Source organism: Galeopterus variegatus, unplaced genomic scaffold (assembly GCF_000696425.1).
Source record: "Galeopterus variegatus unplaced genomic scaffold, G_variegatus-3.0.2 Scaffold27, whole genome shotgun sequence".
In the NCBI taxonomy this organism is placed as follows: Eukaryota; Metazoa; Chordata; class Mammalia; order Dermoptera; family Cynocephalidae; genus Galeopterus; species Galeopterus variegatus.
This window is the reverse complement of record NW_007726138.1, coordinates 610,706-631,621: the sequence shown is the minus strand read 5'-3', so window position 1 is coordinate 631,621 and position 20,916 is coordinate 610,706. Positions and strand designations below refer to the sequence as shown.

General features: G+C 38.7%; 1 protein-coding gene across 1 annotated transcript in view; it reads left to right on the top strand.

Moving 5' to 3' along the window:
• Positions 1 to 20,916, top strand: part of IMMP2L (IMP2 inner mitochondrial membrane peptidase-like (S. cerevisiae)) — a gene marked incomplete at its 3' end in the record, with an annotated part of 606,103 nt that overhangs the window by 37,126 nt on the left and 548,061 nt on the right. The window contains exon 3 of the mRNA XM_008569670.1: positions 9,578 to 9,714. Coding sequence (XP_008567892.1) covers positions 9,580 to 9,714 — 135 coding nt within the window. The remainder of the gene's footprint in view (positions 1 to 9,577; positions 9,715 to 20,916) is intronic.

The window sequence follows — 20,916 nt, the reverse complement described above, 5'->3', positions numbered from 1 at the left end:
CCCCCGTACCGGACTGGGGACCGGCAATGGGATTGCAACCCTCGGCATTGCCCCCGCGCCTCGCTCCGCCAGTGAGCGGGATTGCAACCCTCAGTGTTGCCCCCGTACCGGACTGGGGACCGGCAATGGGATTGCAACCCTCGGCATTGCCCCCGCGCCTCGCTCCGCCAGTGAGCGGGAACCGGTCTGTATGTGGGATCCGAACCCTCGGGCGGGAGTGCCGCCGCGCTTCCCAAGCAGTGCACTTATCCAGTGCGCCACCGGGCCGGCCCGGCACTGCAGTTTTTACAGTTTTAAGTTTCTCTTCAAAAACCTCAAAGTTCAGGTGTAGCACGCTAATTGATAGGGTGGTTAAGCTATTGTCAGCTCATTATGGGTTCATTAACTGCAAAACAAGGAGGTGGCTAATGCTGATCCAGTCCAAATAGTCATGAGCAGCCTCCCTGGGGCATGTCCGTATTTTGTCCTGCCTTACATACTGTTTTCCATAATGGCTGCACTAATCTACAGTCCCACCAACAGTGTAGGAGGGTTCCCCTTTCTCCACATCCTTGTCAGCATTTGTTATTCTCTGGCTTTTTGATAATAGTCAGTCTAACTGGGGTAATATGATATCTCAATGTGGTTTTGATTTGCATTTCTCCTATTCTTTGATGTTGAGCATGTTTTCATATATCTGTTGGCCATTTGTGAATACGTCGGTTTTATCCTCTCTTCTCTTAGTATCCAGATGCTCTTCCATTTACCAATAGAGAGTTACAATTATCTCCATCAGAGAATCAGTTTTAGGTCAATATAGAGGGCCTTTATCTTCATCGGTAGTACCAGTGTTGGCTTTTTTATTGGACATTTTTGCCAAAACATGCCTAACTCTTGGCCTTACCCTGTTACATTTCCTGCCTTTATTATTTTTGGCAGGTTTTTCTTCATTCTTTATTTTTTTCTTTCTATTTTTGTCCTTTGTGAGAATTTTCAAGTGAGAACTGCTAAGTAAAAGTTAAAAGATAAAGAATTTCATACTGCCATTCACGTTCTAAAGATTACCAAGTGTCAGTTTTTATAATATAATGTTTACTTATAATGTGAAAGGAGCAAGAGTGTGCTGAAAAATTCTTTTGTGTTGGTTCCTGTAGATTATTTGCCCTGATCTGCTTCCAGCAGAACCAAAATTGTTCTAATTCATCAGTTATTCTTTTTTCCCTTGTGTTAGTCCAGATGTATCTGAATGCTTCCTGTTTTCTCACATGCTTAGGCTCTGTTTGCAGAGCCAGGTTATTGGTACCAGGAGCTGCTGGAAAGATCCATGGAGGAAGGTAGCCTGATCATGTGTGGTCATCTATTTACTGTGGCTTGGTCAATCTGGTGTCTTAACATAGTGTGTAGCATAAAGTAGGTACTTACTGTTAAAAGAATGAAAATGCATGCTCCACATGAGCGAGGACCATGCTGTCATGGTGCTACATCAGATACTTATCCCTTAGCACAGTTCCATGATAGATGGTAAATTGTATCAATATATATTAATAAATTTTTATTAATTTATTCATTTTTATTTATTATATAAATAAATATATATTGAATGATTCGGGAATTGCATTATCAGATATACTTGGTACCTGCTTTTGTGTTCTCTGATATTCATAGTTTGATAGTTTCCTCTTTATAAATAAAATCTTGATTTTGTTATCCAAATGTGTTGGCTTAGTCTTATGATTGAAAGGTTACATTTTACATAACATGCTCCTTTATAACTTATTGTTTTCCTCTTACCTTCAAACCTCCCACACAACTTTTAAATAGTTTGTATAATTAGGATGAATTGAAGTGGATTTAGCCACCTGGTTTTGATGGATAAGTGATTGGTGACTTTTACAGGCTAAAATTTTAGATGAATTCATGCATGATCAAGCCACAGTTCTTATAGGAAAGAGAAGAGTTTATAGTGTGGGTTGTTATGTGGTTGACTTCAGCATCACCAAAAAACTTTCACTTGTAGATGAAAATTCCATGTGGCAAATATGACTTCAACTGAATCTGAAAGCTTATTTAAAAATATTCCCAGTTTATGTACTTCAGCAATGAACCAGGTGTGCTTACTACTTAAGCAATAATTTTCTCAGGAGCAATGTTTTCAACCTAAGTCATTTGCATAGTTACTAGAAGAATGAGGTAACTGGTAAAAATTATTCTCTTTTTGCCAGGGCTGATTTTAGTATCACATTGTTACAGCTTAAAGGAAATTTTCTCAGAGGAAGCAGGCCCTAGGTGCTTATTAGCATGGTAGTTTTAAATATTTAAGGTGTGAACAAAAGAACAGATTATCTGAATGACTCAGGCAATTTATATAGACAAGGCAATGTATTAACTTCACCAAAATGCGAATGCCACGGAACTTTAAATATTTTATTTGGTCTAACGTAGAAATGTTATATTTATTTCTTCATTTGTGTGTGGCTTCTTTAGTATTTAAGTGATAGTTGGAAACTTTTAACAGTGTTTTATTATTATGAGATATAGGTGTCCTTCATAAATTCAGGTAGGACAGGACTGTACTGAGCATTTTCTTCTGAGCCACTGGACATAGCAATTGCTTGTACCTTGTTCACTGGGTAGCTTATGTTTTTCTCTTGCTCCCTTGGCTTGCAACATCTGCACACTATCAGATTGGCATATCTCTCACATGCTCCTTGATTATCTCTCAGTAGAAAAATACTTGCCCTGACTTTGTTGTGTAGGAGATGGTGGCAGTTCTGTGGTCAGTAGTGGAGTTGGGAAATGAGAAGTGAAAGAACGGCAGCTTTCAAGTCTTTACCTATATTTAAAATGTTCTTTTACATGATTTTCACTGGTTCCAGCTTCCTCTCCACTGCTCCTTTTAACTGGTTGTTTAATAAATCTTAACTATTTTTACTTTTCAACTCTTAAAAAGTCTCAAGCCTGATAACTTGATGTTCTTCTTTGTCTTAGTTATCTGCCAAAGTTCTGGAAAAACAATTTAAAAAAATATTTAAAAATTAAAGAAATAAATAATGCTGGGCCTACAAAAGACCCTAAATGTGAAATCTAACCTTCTTCTTGTTACAGATGAGGAAACTTAGGCCCACGAGTGACTTGTGCACAGTCATACAGCTAGTTATGGGTGGAGACAGGAATCTACCTAAGAGCTCCTGACTCATTACTGTGCTCCTTCCTGGGTCCCACAGTGACTGAACAGAGTAGGAATGTATGGGAAAGCATATATGGGAAAAGAAGGAGAGGTTCAGAATTCTGGGAATATGAATTTAATGCAATTTATGTTAATATCTTTCCCCCCCTTAATTTATAGTTTAATCATACATGTTACCTCATAACCAGGATAGCTGTGGCATTATCATATTTGAAAGCATTCACAGTTTCTGTCCAGCTCTTTTGTGGAGGTCCATGCATGCTGGGCACAATGAACAGCAAAGAGACCACTTACTATATTTTCATTCTATGACTCTTAGAATAAAAGTAGCAAACATTTGACAGAACTCTCAAGAAGTTTTCGAACACATGTAGTATTCCTTCAGAGCCTGCGTTGGTTACATACAAACACTGTAGTCAGTTAAATATATCCATCGTTGCATAAATAGGGAAGAATCTTATTGTTTTTTGTACTGCTTAGAACTGCATAGAGACTGGACTGAGAAAGTATGGTTTATCTATTGTGATGGGAAATAGATCAAGACTTGTGGAAACTCCATATTATTTATATATCAAAGTGACTTCTTAGGACAGGGGTCATATTTCTTTCTTTTTTAAATGTTAGAAACCAACAGAAATTCAAAGAAGAAAATAATCACCATCTCCATTACCAGCATCTAGAATTAACCAGTTAGCATTTTGAAAAATCTGCTTTTTTTTCCTTTTCCACTCTCTCTACTTTAATAATTACCCAAGTGACACATGGGTGTTTATTAAAGAATTAATAATACAAATAATATTCCATTTTAAATACTTATATGCATATATAAATTTACATATAGAATATAAAGTATTGTTTAGTGAGTGTTTTTAAATGTATTATACTGCATGCTTAGCAGTCTTTATATTCTCTGCACTTAGCATTGGTGCTTGCCATTCAATACATGTTTACTGAATTAAAAGTTAATGTAATAAATTTTGTGTATATTTCATATAAGCTGAAATTCTTTTAGTTTCTTACATAGAAACATTTTATTTTGCCCCTAGGCCTTCACATATACTGCTCCTTTTGCCTGAAATGCACCTGTCTCCTCAAATGCCATTTCCTTTGGGAGACCTTTCCTGATCATTTTCTGATGGACAGGTGCCCTTGCTCCATGCTGTCATGCTTCAAGGGCATTGTCCCTTTTCAATGCTCATCTCCATTGGAAATACTTGTTTAAGGACAGTCTTTCCTGGTACTTTTTTTTTTTTTTTTTTTTTTTTCCCGTGTCCGGCAACGGATCGCAACCCTCAGTGTTGCCCCCGCGCCTCGCTCAGCCAGTGAGCGGGAACCGGTCTGTATGTGGGATCCGAACCCTCGGCGGGAGCACCGCCGCGCTTCCCAAGCGGTGCACTATAGCAGTGCGCCACCGGGCCGGCCCTTTCCTGGTACTTTTTTTTTTTTTTTCCCGTGTCCGGCAACGGATCGCAACCCTCAGTGTTGCCCCCGCGCCTCGCTCAGCCAGTGAGCGGGAACCGGTCTGTATGTGGGATCCGAACCCTCGGCGGGAGCACCGCCGCGCTTCCCAAGCGGTGCACTATAGCAGTGCGCCACCGGGCCGGCCCTTTCCTGGTACTTTTTTTTTTTTTTTCCCGTGTCCGGCAACGGATCGCAACCCTCAGTGTTGCCCCCGCGCCTCGCTCAGCCAGTGAGCGGGAACCGGTCTGTATGTGGGATCCGAACCCTCGGCGGGAGCACCGCCGCGCTTCCCAAGCGGTGCACTATAGCAGTGCGCCACCGGGCCGGCCCTTTCCTGGTACTTTTTAACTCCTTGATGGCAAGGACCACATCTGCTGTTTCTCTGCTGTATGCCTAGCACCTAGCCCATAACCTTGTACTTAGCAGGCCTGAATAAAAGTTGAGGAATTATGATCATGTTTTTAATACTTTGGTATATAATTCGAGGGAATGACAAAATACCAATGCTTTGACAGGTCACTTACTGCCTCTTGACACTTCCTTCTCTTATTTCCTCTCTCCCCCACCATTGCCCATCCATTTCCAGATCCTGTGAGTGTAACAAATATGTATCTTAAATCTGCCCATTTTTATCCATCTCTACTACCATCCTAGTCTAACCTATGATCATCTCTTGGCCTGGACCACTAGAATAATCTGGTCTTCCCATATCCATTCTTGCCCCATGCAGTCATTCAGCTAGACTGATCATTTCAAAATGCAGATATGATCATTTATTTCTGTAATAAAACATTTTGATTACTTCTAATTGGCTGCAAAATCTTTAAAGGCTTATGAGGTCCTAGCTGCTCTGGCATTTACTCTGCATCCTCCCACTGTGGATTTACTCATGTCCCACGGTACTTTCTCATTTTCTCTGTGCTTTATCTGCGTTAGCCTCCCTTCAGCTGTTTGTCACAACATGGTCACTCCTGCCATAGGGGCTTTGCGTGTGATGTGGCCACTCTCTGGAATGCTTTTCCCTATCCCCAGTCCTTTATCTAGGCAACTCTTACTCATTTTTCAGTTTGGTCTCTTCCTCAGAGACCTTTCGTAATTTCTCTGTATCTCTCCCATAGTAGTACGACTTAGTGTTAACTGTGTTTATGTGATTATCTGATTGATCCTTACCATTCCATAGCGGGTTGTAAAAACTTGATGAGATCAGGGACTGGGGTTGGCTTTGCTCACTGTTTTGATTCCCTGATGCCTAGCACAGTGTTTGTAGAATACCCTTAGTAAATACTGGTTGTAAGAATGAATGAACCAGGGGATGAATGAGTGTGTAAGTGAGTGGATGGATGACCGAACTGCCTCAGCAGGGGCAAAGAGACAGTCCCCTGGAAGTCACTTTCTGATGGAATCAGTCAGAGATTAGAAAGCAGGATCTGGTGGTGGTGTTTATTTTCTGCATAAGGTTTGTTCTTCAGCTACTTTCTTTCTTAATCCAGTAAGGAGGCAAATTTAATGTGGATGTGAGCAGACATTCAAAGTGATTGTTCTTTCCTATCTTTTCCTCCTGTTCTCATTTTGAGAAGGTAATAAACCTGATAGAATGAGTAACATCTGACCTTTAAACACCCAAATATCAATATTTTCTAAATTTGTTTGATTCAGGGAATCACCTGGATGTTTGATTTTGGAGGTCTAAGTGGGGGTGGGCATCTGCAATTTTAAACATGTCAGCCAAGGCAGGCTTGGGAAACAGTGTTCTGCAGTTATTATCTAGAGTTGTATATGACTTAAACATGAGTGTGAACCACTTAAATAAACTTGAGCCTAGAAAATTGGTAAATTAGAAGTTGATTATTTACTTTTGAGCTGATTCCTTTCTGTTCTACATGGTTACTAAATTTTTTTCTCTGTCCGTTGGAGCCCATCATACATTATTTGTGGATTCAGATATTTTACAATTTGGCATCTTTTAATTTACTTACTTGTTTGTGTTTTGGAAAACATTAATAAGGAAAGATGTGGAGGTCATTAAACTTTTAAATTTAGTGTAAGACTGATGTTTGACTTATTAAACCAGTTGGTAGAAGTGTTTTTGGAGAGAATAAGCTAATGAAATCTAATGTTGAGGAAAATGTATCTTTTGCATCTTGAAGGTACTGATCTGATAAATATACCAAAGTCCTTCTGTTACCAAGGCATGTAGAAGGTGATAAATGGGAACTTTGTAAAATCGTTCATTGAGAAAGTGTACTGAATCTCTTGTGGAAATATACAAGTATGAAAGGAGTTAGTAAAGTTGTTTTGATTCTTGGTGAAAGATGTCGTTGAAAAGAAATTAGTTTTACTAAAGGGCTCGTGTTAAAGCTGGATATGAATGAATGAAACATGTCAAACAGGTTTACTATTTCAGGAGTGCAGTGGTTGAGGCTGTTCACAGAAACATTTAGCACTGTGGGCCAAAGACATTTCGTGGGTGCCAGATGTGTGAACTCATAAGCAATTTAACTTTAAGCTTACAGTTGGTAGACAAGTTTGAATGGAAACATGTTTTTAAATTGCTTGTTTTCTATAGTTAGTCTGCAGTTACATTTATTTCAGGTAGATATAAAAGATTACTGGTTTGAGTGAATGTTATATTGTGTGCAATGTATGTTGATAAGGCTGCAAAAAAAAAAGATTACTGATTTTTATTACTTACTACATGTACATTTAACCCTCATTAATGTCAGCTATGTCATTAAGAATTAGCCAGTTCAGGTTATTATTCATCTTTTTCTGTGATATATTAAAGATTTTAGAGGGAATTAGTGATTGGGGTATTGTTTGATGAGTTTACATAAAACTGCAGGTCAGGAACCTTTAGTCGATTGTAAAAATTAATTTAGTGACTTGCAACTAGCAGTTTTTTTAAAAAATGAAGTATAGTGGACTAAAATTATAGCCTGTAATAACGATAAATATTATTTTGTGAAACTTTTCAATTATTTGCAGTGATGTGTGTATATATGTGTAGATGTGTCTGTGTATGAGTGAGTACTGGGTTGTTATATAAAATTTATTTCTTCTTGAGGGATATGGTCAAAAAGTTTGGAAGTCATTGCCCAAATTGATAACTAAAGAATTCTTTTGCTTTGTTAGAGTCAGAAAACTATGAGTTCCTCATTACCACGTCACTTTCTTTTGCATGCGTCTTCAAAAGGAAAGATTCCTTCACAATAAAAGGAGTCTTTTGGATGAAACTCTTTGCAAGTGGTTTCATAACTACAGTCTGTATGACATATACCTAGTAACACCCTTTCTTTGTATGTTCCTCTTGTCTCTCATTTCAAGGTTAAATTATATAGTTCACTGGGTAAAATCTTCAGAAATGAGTATCTGGACAGAATTTGACTATAGTTTTTCTGCTTTTTATTATTTTCTTATTTTCTCTTTCACCCGCCTTCCCCTCCTTTTCTCCCCCACAAATATGTTTCTTAATGTTTTTTCCTTTCCTTCTCATGTTATCTATTTTTTGCTTCTTTTCACTTATGTAATATTAATACTGCCACAACAATGTTGTTGGTAATGCCACTTTTGGGAACTTAAAGAAGAGATGCAAAAATAATGTCCAGGTGCATGACTTTCTGGGAGATACTAGGTCTGACTTGCATTTCTGGACCCTTCCAGATCGGTTTTTCAGAGGATAAGAACTCTTAAATCACTTGGAAGCAAATGACCTGTGAGTTGAGGGCTGAACAAGTCTAGATTGCGTTAATTTTTTAGTTGCTGTCATCTAGTCTCACACCCTAAGGAAGAAGAGATCAGGAGACCTTTATGGTGCCCCCACCTTCCTTCGTCTTCCTCCTTCAGCTACTCCTTCTGGTCTTGGGTAGCATATGGAGCTTGTCTAAGTAAGGCAGTGAACAAACTGGTCGTTTATCTTTCCCAGCTGGAGAGTTCTGTTGGACTGTGTTTGGCTTCATCTGTTCTTAAAGGATAAAGTGTCTTTATACCTCACTATTTTGTTTTTCATTGTATAGGACAGTTAAGAGATCTGATCTCTAGGAAAATTTGAAAATTAATCAAATGTTTATAGGGCTAAGTGAAGGTTGGTAATTATATGTATTAAATTCACGTGGTGTTTTTTCCCCCGATCTACCATAGATTCCATTGTTGCATTAGTTAGGATCAGTTTGGCTGCTATATCAAAGGGCAATATAGCAGCAGTTTAAACATGATAGAAAGTGATTTATCTCTTATTTAATAGTCCAAGTGTAAGCACTGCAGCACAGTTATGGTGCCTCTATGCTGCTGGGGACCTAGGATCCACCCGTTTTATTTCTTTGCCATATTTAACTTAAAGCTTTTATCTTATAGTTTGAGAAGGCTGCTCTTATTCCTACCACCACATTGTTATTATTGTAGTTATAAAGTGGGGAATAGAAAGGGGAGGGCATGCTCCTTTTAAGGACACAACCTAGAAGTATATCATTTCTGCTCGTATGCCGTTGATCAGACCTAGTCACACTTAGCTGTAAGAAAGGCTGGGAAATAGTCTTTGGCTGGTCAGCCACGTGTCCCACTAAAACTTCTGTTACTATAGAAGAGAACAGACATCACGGGTATAAGAACATCTCCACCATAATAGGCAGCAACAGAAAAAATATTTACATTTTGGAATTTGAAATATTTATTTTTTTGGAATAAGTTATTTTCTAACTTATTATTACTTTGTGGGAAGAAATTTTCCACTGAAGTTATCAAGGTGATTTCAGCTACTGAAAATAGCTAATCTGAGTTGATGTATTACCATTTGGGACTTTAAGTCAAATTTATTCTAATGGTTAGAGGGATGAGTGTGAAATATAATCAGCAACAAGGTTGTTTTTCTCTAACTCTTATTTTTCTTATGCTGTTTTTGTGTCTTTTTCACCTTTCCTGAGGCTAATTTAATACTTGCTTTCTTTGTGTTTTTAGGTATGGCACAGTCACAAGGGTGGGTGAAAAGATACTTCAAGGCCTTTTGTAAAGGCTTCTTTGTGGCAGTACCTGTGGCAGTGACTTTCTTGGATCGAGTTGCCTGTGTGGCAAGAGTGGAAGGAGCATCAATGCAGGTGAAAATGAAGACAGCTTCGTTCTTTAAAGCACATGCTTTATTGTTTCTCAAGCACGAGAAATGAGGGTTCTGGTTATTATTTCTGTGCTGGGAACTGAAAGGTTTTAAAAAAGGCATTGAACTGAAATTTCACTTTACTAAATTTCTTTATGAGGTTTTTCTAATGCAGTCATATTATAATCAGAGTAGAGATGAAAAATAACATCAGATAGTTTTCTGTGTCTGTAGTTCTATTTTTTATTTTTTTGAGAATTTTAAATGGAGATTCTGAAGAAATTTTACTAAATGACACCACTTTCTATGAAATGGCCATATTTGGATATCCTTTTAAGACCAAATTATTAGTACAGTGGCAGGATGGGTTTGGGTCAAATTCCGTTACTCTATTGAAGTGTACTTTTAGTTTGTAGAAAATTATAGATCACTCATCCGAGATATTCTAGTGTGATCTTTAAGCATGTTGCTGACTGAAAATATTAAGTGTAGTTTACAGTGGAAAAACTTTGGAGTGAAGATATCCAAAAGTGATATACAAATAGTCTTCTGGAATAAATTAGAGAAAATTTTGTTGTTCTAGTTGATGTTTACCACCTAGCTATCTAAGTAAGTTTATGTAGCTAAGCAGAATTTGCATTTTGTAGTATGATTTGGTTTCTTCTGTCATTAGCATGTATGAAGTTCATGAATATTGCTAAATAGCTGTGTAAAACAAACAAATAAAGTGAATATATAAGCTTGTAAGAAATTAAAATTATATGTAGAATAACCAGCTTAGTTTTTTTGTTTTTATTTAGTTAGAACTACTTAAGGGTATAGCTTTCAGCTTTAAGGAGTAAGAATGAATTTGCTTTATTTCTCGTAATTATGGTATTGAAAATCAGAGCTCTTCCTGAGTTCTGGTAGTCAGTGAGATAAAGAAGGGGAGTGGATCCTTAGAATGTGTGCTCTTTGGGCAAAGCTAAATGTTTAAAGCAGGACTGCCTTTATATTTTCTTCTGCTATCATTTGAGGGTGGTTAGGGTCTTCTCTAGGGTAGGGGATTCTGACTTCGACCTTTGTCTTTCAGGTGCCCTCCATAGTGGGTTATCAGCTCAAAGCAAACTGGTCACTTACTTTGAATACAAACATATTTTAATGCAGGGGTCAGTAAACATAGGAAGAGAAATTTATAGGTGTATGGCTTTATTTCTAAGCACAGTTGAATACATTTAGCATAGATTGGATTTTATATTTCCTGCCTCTTTAATTTAGAACTCCTAGCAGCTTTGTCTTAGACCAAATCCTTAGGGAAAGGTAGACTTTCTTTGCTGAGCTTTTGAGTCACATTCTTCATTTCAGTTTAAAACTGCCTTATTCACAGCCACCCAATACTCTTTTTGAATCCATCCCTAGGAACCTTTTGAATCCATCCATGTGTTTGTATCCTTTGGTAACAAATAATCAGGTTAATAATGATGTTCTCCAATTTCATTAGTGCTGTCTTGCTATACAACCTTCACTGTCCTGAGAGGGATTTTTTCAGAACATAAAACCTCCTTACTGTGGATCTGTTGATATTCCAGAGGATCATGTGGCAGTCATAGTACCCAATTGTTTTGGTCTGTTTTCTGTCACTTGTAACAGAATACTTGACAGTTGGTAATTTATAAAGAAAAAAAATTTATTTCTTATAGTTCTGGAGGCTGGGAGGTCCAAGGTCGAGGCAGCACATCTGGTGAGGGCCTTCTTCCTGGTGGGAGACTCTTTGTAGAGTCCCAAGTTGGTGAAGAAATCAGGTGGCAAGGAGCTGATGTGCTAAAGTGCTTACTTGCTCTCCTTATAAAGCCACCAGTCTGTTCCCATGATAACCCATTCATCCATTAGCCCTTTAATCCATTAATCTGTGAGTGGATTAATCCGTTCATGAAGGTATAGCTCTCATGATCCAATCACCTCTTAAAGGCCCCACTTTTCAAATACTATAGTCAAATTTTCCACCCCTTAATACTGTTAAAGAGGGGATTAAGTTTCTAACATGCGCTTTGGAAGGGACATTCAAGCTATCGCACCAATCTTCATATTTTTAGCCCAATAAATTCCTCCTGAATATTTGTGTTCATGGCTTGTTGCTGACAGCCAACAAAATTTATTTAAAAATGTAAGATATATTTCTTGCTCACAAGGAATTGACTGTTTTATGAAAGGACAAGGCTTATCTTTAGTAAAGAAGGTAGTGAAGAAAGTGTTAAATTGTCAGTCCGTGGACTAATGCCAGGTTTGCATTAGATGCATTAGAATCTGCAGATGCATCAGAGTTTCTGGCAGTATTTCTCAGCCTAACCCCCAGGAAATCAAACTTATTACCTTGAAATTCATTTGGTATATTGTGTATAATTTTCTTGAGTACTGGTTATAGGTAGACAGCTTAAATTCAGTTAGGTATAAAGAGGAATTTATTGGAAGGCTTATTATGTACCCATGAGGAGGGCAGGAGTGTGGCAGTTGTCAGGGACAACGGGAACCAGGACTTGAGTGCTCAGTCTTCTCCCTGTTTCTAAGTTCTGCCTCTGTCTGCATCTTGGCCTAGTTTTCTCAGACCAGCTTTCTCCACATGGCAGGGCACATGGCTGCTGGCAGCTCTTATGCCTTAAGATGCCCAGTTTTATCACTACGTGAGAGAGATCACTCTTGTTGGCTTAATTTCAGTTTGAAAAATCTGGAGGAAAGACTGTGATTGATTCAGCTTGGGTCACATGCCTATATCTATAAATATACACTGAGCAGCTTTGGCTAATGGGGTGGGGTACCGTGATTGGTCCAGCTTTGGACAGGTGCACACCCCAGCCTGTAGGCTGAGTGATCTGTAAGAAAATGACTGCATCTGTTTGAACCACATTGTTCTGTGGGGACTGGGGGTACAGTAGAGGTGACAATTCCCAGAGGAAAGGGGGATGCTATTTTCAGAATAAAAGTGGAAAAGATATTCTGGGAAGAAAGGAAAAATATACGTTTGTTATAGTTTGGACTATATGTTATGAATTTCAGTCTAACTGTAGGTATAACATAATTTCATTTATAGTTTCATAAGATATCACTAAATCATACTTAAGATTATTTAAAAGCAGAAATTACAATAATGACATTTGGGGATTAACTAATTCAGCATATTTGAAGACTTCTTTGCTGCTATACAGCTTTGATAAACTGAACATGTTTGGACCGTGGTGTTCAGCAGATTTTTTGACAATTGGAATAAATTTTTGTGTTTAAATTTCTCTAATTACTCGAATATTGAAATAGCTGGCAGGGTGTGGAGATCTCTGGAAGTCCCCGAGCATCCCACAAGGAACACACCTGCTTTTCTTGACTCTGAAGACTGAAAATTATATCTGGTGTATGGCACTTGGTTGGCTTGTAGTGAAGAGGATTACTTTGAATGCGTGATGGTGTCTTGTACCAAGGCTTGGAAGTATCAAAGAAGGCAGAAAAAGGAAGAAGCAAGGAAGAAAAAGAGTGTAGTGAATACGATGAAAGGAAATAACATAGATGCATAGATCAGTTGGGTGATAATGAATGGTGGAGAAAATTAGACAACAGGGTCAATGAGCAGGAGACAGTGGCACAGAGGACCAGTGATAAAGTGGTCAGAAAAGTGCTACAGGACAGAAAAGTGCTACAGTGAAGGGATTGATAGGCCCCTTTGCAGGACCTTCCTTGAAACTGTAGCTTTGATGCTTGAGACATCTCTGCTGCATACTTACATGTAGCACTGGAGGGAAGTGTCATCTAGCCACTCTTTCTGCATCTCAATAGCCATCGAAAGAATCTGAGCACCATTTTGAAAGAATTTGTATTGGTGTAGGTTATCAGTCGTTGCATAGTCCTTTACTTCTTAGGTATACATTCAGGTAGAAAGATCATATCTAGTTGTTGCTGGCATTTCAAATATATGATTAACTTTGTGACTCAGGATGTCATTTGGGATGTGAACAATAATGAAAAGCACTGGTAACAGTTGGAATACAGAGTCGTTTATCAAATGGCTAGTAAGTACAAAACACTATGTTAGGTTCTCTGGGAGGTGGTGAATCAGACACAGATTTTGCCTTCAAGGTGCTTTTAATTTAGTAGAGGAGGTTCAAGAATTATTAATCCTGGATGACAGATACATCTTAAGATAAGATTAATGTGGAAGCACTCAAGCTGTCAGATAGATGTTTGATCAATGCTTAGTATATCCAGAAATGAATACTTATTTGATTTAGTACACTGTTTGGAGAATTGACCTGCAAATTTAAATTTGGAACATAGTGGTACCAGAAAATAACTTTGAGCCTTTTTATTTTTAAATTTTGCTACTGCAAAAGTCAACCCCAAGATTTCAGTGGCTTATATAACAGATCTTTATTTCTTGTACATGGGTCTGTGGGTGGCTGTAGTCACTCTCGGCCATGGGTTTGGTTTAGTCTGCACCATGGTGCAGTGGCTACCTAGGGTATGCTGTTCTCATGGGTGATAGCAGAACACCGGACAATGAGTGGAAACATTCCGACCCTTGTAAAGCCTCAGTTCAGAATGTCCACTCTTCTGTCCATTGTTTGAACATTCCATTGTTCAAAGCAAGTCACAGGGCCCAAACCAAACTCAATGGTTAGAAGTATATATCCACCCATAGATAGCCATGCCAGAGGTGAGGAGGGAAAGAAGAATTGTGAATAAGAGATACCTAACCGACAGATTTGGCTGCCTGCCTCCAGACAAAAGCAAACCACTCAAAAATCAAATGTTGGTGAAAACGGAAGTCAGCTTTTATTCATAAATACTGGTAACCTGAGGAGAGATGGTTGGCTAACACATCTCCAGTAAACCTGAAGGAGAATGGTCAGACTACAGCCATGTCAAAGACTCATTTATTGAGGGGTTTTTAAAGAGGTGGCCAAGGGAATGGACCATGGGAAATGAAAAGCAGGAGGGAGGTAGATGTGAGCAGTGAGGGGTGAGGGCTTCATGCAAGGTCTCAGGTGCAAAGTCTCATCAAGATTTCTTGTGGTTTCTGCTCCTGTCCTTGCTATTATCTCACGGTCCTGCCGGAGGGGTGGAATCAGCACAGCTTTATTTATGTCTTGGTTTCCCAGTGCCTGGATAGTACGTGCAAGTCTACAGCTCCAGGCTGGCTGGAAAACAACTTTACATTCATGTGAATAATGTCATCTTGCCCTGTAACCAATATTCGAAATATCAAATGACAATGGGAAAAAGAATTCAGAGAAATGCATGCCAAGAAAAAAACTGTGTCTTTTTAAAATTTGCCTACAGCCCATGCAGTTTTAGGTCCCAACATGGCTTCAGTCCTGCTCACTCCCAATATAAGTACAGCTATCACAGCCACTGTGACTCCAAGGACATATGGTTGATTTCGGAAGCCATTTATAAAGTTGTGTTTACCTTCGAGTCTACCTAGAATGACCTTAGTTTTTATAGTCCAAGACTTACAAAATTGGTATACACTGAAGTTCTAAGTCATTAAATTCTGGGATGGATTGATCCATTTTATATGTCTTTAAGTTCGAGATAGTCTAGGGCCAATTAGGTCATCACATTAGAGTGGCTTTTCTTAAAGATCACTCTGAAGCTTGTAGACACATGTTATTTAAGAAAATACAAGTATTGAAAGATCAAATCTCATTAAAGGGATATACAATACCAATTCTTTGGGTTTATTGAGTACATACTATTATGGCAACACTGGAAATTCACTTTGAGTAACAAATTTTGCTGTAAGAACTGTTTTTAGGTCTTTGAAAAATTCTATCGGATTGTTATTTGCTAGGGGAAGCTTGTTGTCTAGATTCCCTCTTAGGAGAAATAATTCTTTACTTTTTAAACATGACTCAGTGGTTCTTTTGATAGGTTAGGTTTTCCAATATTAATTTACAATTCGTTAAGTGTCTGGCTATAAGGATAGGGTGACTAAAGATGAGGAATCACAGCTAGCTGAAGGTAATTCATAAATGAAAATAAAATTTTTAATGATATAATAATGTAATTCAAAGGAAAATAGGATTCAGTTTATGAAACATTTGATTTTCTATAAAGTTGTATAGGTACTTCCATTTTACTGGAGCTGTCCCTTTGGCAATACTTGGCACACAATGAATGCTGGCACAAATTGTTGGTTAATGATTATTCATACCGACCTATTCCCCTCTAGTGCACATGAATCACTTCTACTGGTTGCTGAAAGGTTACCCATGAAAGAAGATGCACTTTTTTTTTTTTTTAAGAAGAAGCACCACATTACACGACATTAATTTAATTCAGGAAATGAAGACTGGTATTGCATACAGTTGAAACTACAGAGGGAATTTATGTAGGTGGAATGCAATTATTCAAATTAGAACTTCAATCGCTTGCAGAGGCTTTTAGAGTAAAAGGGTGCCCTAGGAATAATTTAATGACCTCACATCAGAGTTTTAGATTTTATTTGATTGAGAATGCCTGCAGCAGGGTCACTGGTTCTGATAAAAGGTGTATGCTTTTTGCACTTAAGATTTAAGACTGAAAAATAAGAGAAAGAAATAATTTTGTCATCGTCTTATTTTTGTTACTATTGGAACATAATTTTTATATAGTATACCATTATCCTTTTTTCGTTTTGCATAGCCAGAGGGAAAAATACTTGAAAACATTACTACACAGTACCATCTCTCTAGCTCAGTCTTCAGAGATTATATGTATGTAGAATATATCAGAAAATTAAAGAAAGTAAGGGAAAATAGAGTTTAATCAGCATCAAAGTTTTTATTCATCAATAACACACATTCATTGGTTTGATATTGTCTTGACTGTCAGCTATCTGTATATGATCCTGAAGAAACTGGTTTGTAATAAACCTCTTAGACTCCTACCTGGCTCTTTGCAGTCATTATCTTGTTTCCTGCTGAGTTTAAAATAAAAAAAAAAGTTCTGTCAGAAAAGCAAGCAAAAGGTCTCTCTCTCAATCTCTCTCTCTCTTTTTTAAAAATTTTAATCTGCAGTAGGCTTTATAATACTCAGCAGTCATTGTTGGTTGTGTTATTTTGACCTTCTGAGAAGCTGGATTCAAATAGACTCTCAAGGAGAGAGATATATTGTGATTTATACACTTGCATTTAAGATGGAGTTAGGGAGTTTTAAGTTACCTGCTGAATTTGCACTTCGAAGATGCTGGGAACCATCTGGCACATGTTGCCTCCTGTGCTCGCTCCTCTGTGTTCTCACTCCCCTTGGTCTGCTGGGGCTGACATTGAAGGAAGCCAGGATTTAATGTTTAGCATGTTTTAATTGACTTATGTGTGCTTTCTTTCCAAGTTACCTTTGGCTCAGAAATCTCACCTGAGGTTTTTACCCGTTAGGATGTTATGAGTTTTTATGTAGTTATGTAACCTGTCATTAATAAAGAATTCAAATAGATTAGTTTGTATTTATAGCAAGAAACATATGTGATCCTGAAACAGTTGGCAAGTGATAACTTTATAAATGTCCTTTCATGGATTTTTCTTCACTTCCTATTTTGGAATAACTGTATACTTCTGTTTTATATAGCCAGAGTTTTATGTATTATCTAAACACCAACTTCATTACACTTTTTTTTGAGTGTTGGAATAATTTTTAGATTTACACCAAAGTTACAAGAGTAGTACACAGAACTCCCATGGGTTCTCTACTCAGGTACACCAGTTTGCAATATTTTGCCATATTTATTTTATTCTCTCCCTCTTTCCCTTTCTCTCCTTTCTTCTCTCTGTCTCAGCATTTATGTATGTATATACACACACATGTACATATGTATGTACATATGTACATATGTATACATATATATATATACACACACACACGCATGAACATTCTTGTTGTTGTTATTGAACCATTTGAACATAGGTTGCATACATCATGCTCCTTTAACACTTAATACTTCTGTACACTCTTCCTCCTGAGCCATGCATGTTCACCTATGTGTTTAACTTTTTTAGATTCCGCATAGAAGTGAGATCATGCATGTCTTTCTGTGCCTGGCTTGTTTCACTTAGCAAAATGTCCTCCAGGTTGGTTCATCCATGTTGTCATAAACGACATGACTTCCCTCTCTTTTAAGGCCGAATAATATTCCACAGTATATATATAGATATGTACATGACATTTTCTTTATCTGTTCATCTGTCAGTGAACACTTAGGTTGATTCCGTATGTTGGCTGTTGTGAATAGTGCTGCAATGAACATAGGAGTGCAGATATGTCTTCAACATACCAATTTCATTTCCTTTGGATATATACTCAGAAGTGGGTAGATCATCTGATAGTTCTATTTTTTATTTTTTGAGGACTCTCCATACTATTTTGCATAATGGCTGTGCTAATTTACATTCCCACCAGGATTCCCTTTTCTCCACACTCTTACAAGGATTCCCTTTTCTCCACACTCTTGTCAACACATGTTTTTAGCTTCATCTCTGGAGAGGATCCTTTGTCTTTTTGATAACAGTCATCTTAACAGGTGTGAGGTGTTTTCATTTGAGAACAGGTTCTCATTTGAGAAATGTCTATTGAGGTCCTTTGCCCATTTTTTAATTGGGTTATTTGTTTTCTTGCTGTGGAATTGTTTGAGTGTCTTATATTTTACATATTATCCCCTTATCAGATGTGTGGTTTGCAAATATTTTCTCTCATTCCATAGATTGTTTCTTTACTCTGTTGATTGTTTCCTTTGCTGTGCAGAAGTTTTTCAGTTTGATGAAGTCTCAAATGCCTATTTTTGCTTTTGTTGCCTGTACTTTTGAGGTCCTATCCAAGAAATCATTGCCTAGACTAATGTCATGAAAGTTTTCCCTGTTTTCTTTTAGTAGTTTTACAGTTTCAGGTCTTTTTTTTTTCCTTTTTTTTCTTTTTGGGGAGGTTGCTCAGTTTCAGGTCTTACATTTAAGTCTTTAATCTATTTTGAGTTGATTTTTGTGTATGGTGTGAGGTAGGGGTCCAATTTCATTCTTCTGCATGTGGATATTCAGTTTTCCCAGCACCATTTATTGAAGAGACTGTACTTTTCCCATTCTTTTTTCTATTCTTTTTTTCCCTATTCTTTTTTTTCCCATTCCTTTTTACCATTCGTTTTTCCATTCTTGGCACTTTTGTTGAAAATTGATTGCTCATAAATGCATGTGTTTATTTCTGTATTCTCTATTCTCTTCTCTTGGTCTATAAAAGAAGTCTGAAACCCAGCAGGGCAGACATCATGTTTTAAGGCTCCCAAATAATCTTCTTTGATCCCAAGTCCTGCATCCTAGGCACAATTGGGCATCTGGGTCCCCAAAACGTTGGGCGGTGCAACCCCCACAGCTCTGCTGGGTGCAGCCCAGTAGGCTGCGCTGGTGCCTGTGGCTTTTCCAGGCTGGTGTTGCATGTTGCCAGTGGCCTTACAGTTCTGGGGTTATGGTGGCAGCCCTGCTGCCCTGGCTCTACTAGACATTTCCTTAGTGGGGGCTATTTGTGGGAGCTGTGACCCCACTTTTCTGCTTGGCATTACTCTAATAGATGTCCTCTGCAGTGTCTCTGCCCCTGTGGCAGGTCTCTGTCTGAGTTCTCAGGCTTTTCCATACATCCTCTGAAATCTGGGTGGAGGCTGCCACGCCTCCACTGCTCTCATGTCCTGCCGGCCTGCAGACTTAACACAACGCAGATGCTACTGTGGTTTCAGGCTTCTACTCACCAGAGCTGCTGCACGAACCACACTTGGGGCCGCTTGAGGCAGGGCTGCTCCAGCCAGAGCAGCTGGGATGCAGGGAGCAGTTTCCTGAGGGCAGCTGTGCCCCAGGTCTGTCCTTTGGGGCAGCTCAGTCCTTCTAGGTGTCAGGGTCTGTGATGGGTGGGGCACCCTTCCAGACTTCTCAAATGCCTTTAGGGCGTTTTTCCCACTGTCTTGGCTATTAGCATCTGGCTGCCTCACTGCCAGGCTAATGGCTTTAGTAACCAGTTTATCTGCTTCACCCTTGTATTTTTCTCTTGCTCTCTGCTTCTCTACTACATGGCCAGGCAGCAAATTTTCCAAATCTTTACACTCTGCTTCCTTTTTAAATTCTACCTTTATATCATGTCTTTGCTGCTATAACTCAGAGTAGGTTGTTAAAAGTAACCATGCAGCTTCCTTAATGCTTTGCTGCTTGGAAACACCAGACATTCACAACTCTTAAGTTGCACCTTCCACAAAGTCCAAGAGCACGGACACACTGCAGCCAGGTTCCTTACTATGGTGCAGCAAGGGTGATCTTTTGTCCGATGCCCAATAAGTTCCTCATTTCTGACTAAGACCTCGTCATCCACATGGTCTTTACTGTCCACATTTCTATCAGCATTCTGGTCACAACCATTTAACCAATCTCTAAAATGTTCCCAACTTTCCCTCATCTTTTTTTCTTCTTCTAAGTCCTCCAAACTCCTCCAACCTTTGTCTAATACCCAGTTTCAAAGCCACTCCCACATTTTCAGGTATCTGTGTAGCAACACCCCACTCCTCAGTACCAATTTTTCTGTATTAGTCTGTTTTGTGTTGCTATAACAGAAATACCCGAGACTGGGCCGACCCTGTGGCTCACTTGGGAGAGTGCAGCGCTGGGAGTGCAATGGCGCTCTGGCTGCGGGTTCAGATCCTATATAGGGATGGCTGGTGCGCTCACTGGCTGAGCGTGGTGTGGGCGACACCAAGCCAAGGGTTGCGATCCCCTTACCGGTCACACACACACACACACAAAAAAAAAAACAAGAAAAAAAAAAAAGAAAAGAAATACCCAAGACTAGGTAATTTATAAAGAACAGAGGTTTATTTGGCTTACAATTCTGGGAAAGCTGCATCTGGCATGGGCCTCAGGCTGCTTCTACTCATGGTGGAAAGTGACAGGCATCTGGTGGGTACAAGCAAATCACATGGCGAGAGGAAGCAAGAGAGAGAGAGGAGGTGCCAGGGTCTGTTAAACAACCAGCTCTCGTGGGAACTAATAGAGCAAGAACTCATTCATTACTCCCCCGACCTAGGGAGAGCACTAATCCATTCATGAGGGATCTGCCCCCATGACTCAAACTGCCACATTGGAGATCAGATTTCCATGAGTTCTGGGAGGACAATACATCCAAACTCCATCACCAGATGATGAACATTTGGTTTTTTTTTTTTTTTTTTTTTTTTTTTTTTTTTTTT